We start from the raw sequence: 6,000 nt of genomic DNA on the forward strand, positions 1-6,000 counted from the left end.
ATTTGTTTTGGCGCTTCTGGTATTTACATGTTTTTACTGTTGTTCTGGCATTCGTGTTAGGGAGACAGTGATTGACTGTAAAGGGTCGTAAGAAATATAGAATAAAATAGGAAATGGAACAGACCGTAGATCCTGGGAATAGGTTTGTGTTGGTACGTGTGGGTGTTTGGTGTCTGGCAATACTTTCACGATTGGCATGTCCCGATGCTAAAAAATACGACATACATCACGATATATCACAATATCAATAATTAGTAGTAGTATAATAATTGTATTTTTTCAAACTTGCAAGAACAAGTAAATGGTAACTAATGGTAATTCAAGTACCAAAATAAAAAACAAGCGGTATATTTACCAAATTGTCAAATTACATTTTTCAAAAAAGTGTACATTTTGCTTCTACAACAGATGCTGATTCTGTTAAGTTCTTAAATTCTTTAAAAAAATAAAAAGTAACCGCATACATCTATAAAAGGGAAAATATGTCTCATGAAAATAAAGTGTAATCAACTTCCAAGCTAAAATGCATTGAGGAGTGAGGTAGTTTAACACGGTGTGATGTGGTGCGTTTACATGCTATGCATACGTTAGCGCAATTTATTAACTTATTTTTATTTATTTTTTGTTTAAAAACATTATTAATAAAAATTGATGTAGACATTTTTTGGATCGATAGGATAATTGAGCGGTGAAATATTGCAATTATTGCCAAATCGATTTTTTCTCATTCTGTAATTTATATATATATATATATATATATATATATATATATATATATATATATATCTTAACAAAATAGAGGATTTACATGTAATTACAGAACTCTCTCCTGGTCAGTTTTGGTTAAACTGTCCTAAGTAGGCCAGATACCATCGTACACTGATAGCACACCAAGTTCTATGCCTGAGGAGGCTCTGCTCTGTTTTAACTACCGCTATCAGCAACATACATAACCCTGAGAGCACCCCTGAGATTCCAGACTGGTCTGTTCCCCAAAATCCCTTTGACATAATAAACCCTGTGTCCGCATCTGACCAGCAACCCTAAAGCTTTACTCCTTCTTATTCATCCAAACCGCCAGAACAGAACCCACTCACCACAGATTCCAGTCGACAGGTTCTAGTTGTTATTGGAGGGGCGGAGCCAACTAGAAAAAAAAACAATTAAAACTTCGTGAAACACCATTCTCAGCCAATATCAAATTTCAATTGTAATAGTTGGTTTTCAGCCCATAGAGAGCAATAACTGAAATACTTTGTTGATTATTTCTTGTTTATCTTTGGACTAAAATGTTAAGAGTTGAACAAGAATCAATCAACAATGCTACGTCATACCAAATACTTTCTTTTTTTCAAAAAAAATGGTTTAGGGCTTTAGTTACTATTCAGGTCCGGAACAGCAACAATCAAAAGCTAACATTTAAAAAAGTACAATCATAATATTCGACAGTCAATAGAAAGCAAAGGAAAATAATCATCATCAAATTTCTCATTACACTTGACCTTTTTTCCCCCCCTGCCTTTTCATGACTCCGCCCACTGTGAGGACCACTCGCTGGACCCCAATCCACCTAATTCACCATGCAGAGAATATGAAGAAGTTAACCTTTGGAAAAACACCTTTAAGCAACATTAATTGACAAACCAACTCGATCCTTCCCTCCTACCCCTCTTTTCTAATTACTTTGCTGCCGTTCTGATTGCCGCTGAGGACCTGAGCTTGATTTAGCGTGAGGTCATCAGCAGCCCTCAGAAAAATGAATTTGATTTGTACAGGAAGTGAGTGTGTGTGTGCGCTGTGTTTCTCTGAACGTGTGGCAGGGCGAGCTTGGTTTGTCCTTGGCTATACGTGCTACATGTTGCATGAGGAGAATAAAAAGTGAGGTTGTTCTAAGGGTAGCGCAACAGTCCACTCCCAATTTAGTTTATTAAATTAATTTACTAAAACCATGATGAAGCTGTTATTAAATCAGTGATTCTCACTTAATTTCCTTTGTGCCCTTTTTGCCCCTTTTCCCAAAAATTTGACACTTTTTAGTTTTTTTCAGATTTTTGTTTCCTTTTGCCAATAAATATCCATTTTTCCTAATTAATAAGTTATTTTTGACACATTTGTGTCAATTCTTTAACAATTTTTTGCCACTTTTCATCCAAATAAGCTACCTTTTGCACAATAAATAACAATTGTTTCCTTTTCCCAAACTTTTTGCTTCTTTTTGTTCCACGTTTTGCTTTTTTCACTATTGTTTGCCACATTTTGCTCATTTAAGCTACCTGTTATGATTATACACCACCCGTTTCCTCTTCTTTTGTCAATATTTTTGCCATTCTTGACTGCTTTTGGCTCATTTTAGTCACTTTTCCCTCTTTTCTTGTCACGTTTCTGTCAGTTTTCCATATTTTTGCCACCTGTCTTTGTTTTTATGCTGGCAGCCATATCTGCTTAGCAGGAGGACTTCCCCAAAAGTACACAGCAGCGTGCAATTATCCTGCAAGTTTATACTCGTTTTGGATTAAGGAGCGCACGGCGGAACATTTTTCATGTTCCTTTTCCTTCCATTCACTGCTCACTCTGTGTAATTTACGAGACAACCTACTTCGTTGCGACTCCTTGTTTTTTGATTACTACTTAGGTAACGTCGCTCACATTCAGCTCCCGTTTTAAACACATGTAGGGTTTATCATTTGATCACGGGCATCCACCAGAGACTCACAGTGCGTTTCCTATCGCTGCACATAAGTAGGCCAACGCAGGGCTGTGCAAGCTGTTTCCCCCGTGGGAAGAGATGAGGAGAGGAGAGGTAGTGTGTCATATAAAGTCTCCATTTCTGCTTTTTCCTCCAACTTCACTCTGAGCACCAGAACGGAGGAAGAGACTTGTAGGCCTGGAGGAAAAATAGCAGTTCAAGCTGTACTTTGTGACGCTCGATGCACGTCAGGTTGTTATAATTGTAATTGTGAAATAATGAATCATAATTCTGACATCATTATATTTGTAATTGCAATTGGAAAAGTATGTTGGTGTTTTTACTGTACTTGAATTGTAATCAAGTTCAGATAATTGAAATTCATTTGTATATCTAAATGTACATAATATTTCTGTGTATTTACACTGGGTTTACTTTATCTTTGTTTATCTGTTTGATATAATTTTGTTGTCTTGGTATTATTATTATTATTATTATTATTATTATTATTATTATTATTATTATTATTATTATTATTATTATTATTATTATTATTATTGTGTAAATGTATGTGTTTATATATGTATAATTTTTTTAAAATTATTATTACTTTATTTATTCTTATTTGTGTGTGTGTGTGTATACTGTATATATATATATATATATATATATATATATAGTGTGTGTGTGTTGGGGGGTATATAGTGTGTGATGTTTTCGTGTTTGAAAAATTACAAAAATGGGTTGTATGTACATTAAGAAGAATATATGTAAGAATGTGAAACCCAATAAAAAAAAGTTCAGATAATTGAATTATAATTGTAATTGGCATAACAATTCTATAAAAATGGTAATTTACAATTCAATTAAAAGCAAAACTGGGGAACCATGGTACTGTTCTATAGCTTAACAATTATTAAAAAAAAGAACATCAGTAATAATAATAATAATAATAATAATAATAATAATAATAATAATAATAATAATAATAATAATAATAATAATAATAATAATTGTAATTGAATTTTAGTAAATGAGAATGTAATTGTAATTGAATTTCAGGGGAAAATAATCATTTTAATTTAATCGTAATTAAGTTATAATCAAACATAGATAATTGAAGACGTAATTGTAATTGGAAAATGTAATTGACCCCCAACCCTGGTGCTTGTCGGCCCCCCCGGGGGTCGACTCAAAGTGTGTGCTCGGTTTATAATGTCTGGTTGGGATTTTCTTTGTTGTTCAGGTGGTTGGTGACGTGGACGGGGTTGAGAAGTCCAGCCTGTGTCAGACCTGCACAGTCGATCACAGAGTGGACAAAGGAGGGGGGAGCACTTTACTGCAGCCACGGAAACGAAGACAAATATTTAGCCGTGAGTGTAAACATCATGCTATTACACACTGATGATCACATGTGCACGGTTACCTGGGTCAACCCACCTCTTCTATGTCTTTATTGTATCCCTCAGGGTCCAATCGTGTGGAGCCAGCAGGGGAAAGTGGGTGTGGCTCTGGGTTTGACCTCACCAGGTGATTTCTGAAGAAAGATTTAAAATTCGCTCATTCACCTGGTAAACATTTTATTTTCCGATATGGTAACACTTTAATTGAAGTTTTATACATAAGGCTAACATTACACTGTCATTAGCATGAATAAGGTGAAATGAAGGCTGTCATTTAGTGTTGTTCGCTAAATTATGACAACTTTGGAGCTATGTTGGCATTGCCTGGGTTAAGTGGAGATCTAGTGGAGTTAGGTAGGGGTTAAGGTTAGGGTAACAAAGGGTTAGTGTAAAGAATGACACTTATTAACAGCCTTTATGACACCTTATTCATGCTAATGACAGGTGTCATGAAGGCTGTCATTAAGTGTTTTTTGCTGAATTGTGATTGCTCTGTTGGCATTTTCTGGGTTAGGTGGAGGGATCTAGTGGGGTTAGGGTTAGGGTTCAGGGTCAGGATTAAGATAACAAAGGGTTAGGGTAAAGAACGACACTTCATGATACCTTATTCATGCTAATGACTGCGTAATATCATAATAATGACAGCGTAATGTCAGCATTTATGAACACAACTTCAAGTAAAGTGTTACCTCAGATGGGAATAATTTAATTCTGGATTCTTCCGTGGTTTGTAACCGTCCTATTATCCTTTGGGTCAATTTGACCCAAATCAAAAAATTATAAAGTTTATTCTGTTATTCTGCTTCATATTTCATGACTTTTCCTAATTTGATTGGTACAATTGATTAACCATGGAAATACCCTAGAGAAGAGGCCAACAGTTCATTATCAAGGATAATAAACAGTGTCTGACACACTCGGTCAACAACTTTCTCAAAATAATTTTCTGGAGGCAAATTTAAAACGTGTTAATAGGAAGGTTAAAAGATTTTTATTTTATTTTTTGCATTAATTTCATTGAAGAAATTGGTCCATAAATTGATATTTTCCTTGTTCTTGTTCGTAAAATGGATTTAAAGGGATCCTCCAATGTGGCCTAAAACCTTTTATTGTTCTCATTAGAAGATCTATGCTTAAAAAAAACCATATTTGTTTAAAAAATGGGACTACTTTACCGTTTGACAGTCTGTGCACTGCCTTGTTGAAATGGTGTCATTGATGATGTTCTATGTGAGGTGAAGCATTCAGGATCATTTAGCAGCTTATTCAGTCAAAATGACAACTTGTGCTGCTTTCTGATGCTTTAAAAATCAGTAAAAGGTAAAAAAAAAAAAAAAAAAGTTGATGTAAACCTTTTTGTTTCCCGAAAATTGATAAACAAAGTCCGTGAGTCGAAAAAATCTGTGACTACAGGGGGCGACAGTTCCATCTCTGCTGTTTCATAAACGCAATGAAGAAGAGATTTCAACATGGCAGCGCACAGGGTAAAGTAGTCCCAGTTTCAAAAGTTAATGAAACAAATATGGTGCAAAATGATGCGTTTTGTCAGGCATAGATCTTCTGATAAGGAAATTCCAAAGGTTTTAGGCCGTATTTGTAAAATCAGTGGAGAATTCCTTTTAAAATAAAACTAAAAATTAAAAAATTAATGCTGCTGGTTTTTACTGATTTTTTTAGTCCTGAGTACAACTCTAATAAACGCCTCATTGCTCATTCTCAGGATATCGCTCATTGTTTTGCACACAGTGAAATATGAAGATTCCCCAAAGCTCCAAATCAGAACACGTGTGATAAAATATCAATATTGGCCTCACATTAAGCAGGATAATATTCCGGCTGGCTGAATTTCTATTGAATATGTGTCTGCTAGCCAGTGCTTAGCATAATGGAGTGGATCACAAATCAGGCTGT

The 6,000-nt window shown here is 34.9% G+C and overlaps 1 protein-coding gene across 1 annotated transcript in view; it reads left to right on the forward strand.

Moving 5' to 3' along the window:
• Nucleotides 1–4,487, forward strand: part of ofcc1 (orofacial cleft 1 candidate 1) — a 131,156-nt gene extending 126,669 nt beyond the window's left edge. The window contains exons 22-23 of the mRNA XM_028435121.1: nucleotides 3,933–4,059; nucleotides 4,156–4,487. Coding sequence (XP_028290922.1) covers nucleotides 3,933–4,059; nucleotides 4,156–4,220 — 192 coding nt within the window. The 3' untranslated portion in view covers nucleotides 4,221–4,487. The remainder of the gene's footprint in view (nucleotides 1–3,932; nucleotides 4,060–4,155) is intronic.
• Nucleotides 4,488–6,000: the final 1,513 nt, after the last annotated feature.

This window comes from Gouania willdenowi, chromosome 20 (genome assembly GCF_900634775.1).
Source record: "Gouania willdenowi chromosome 20, fGouWil2.1, whole genome shotgun sequence".
In the NCBI taxonomy this organism is placed as follows: Eukaryota; Metazoa; Chordata; class Actinopteri; order Blenniiformes; family Gobiesocidae; genus Gouania; species Gouania willdenowi.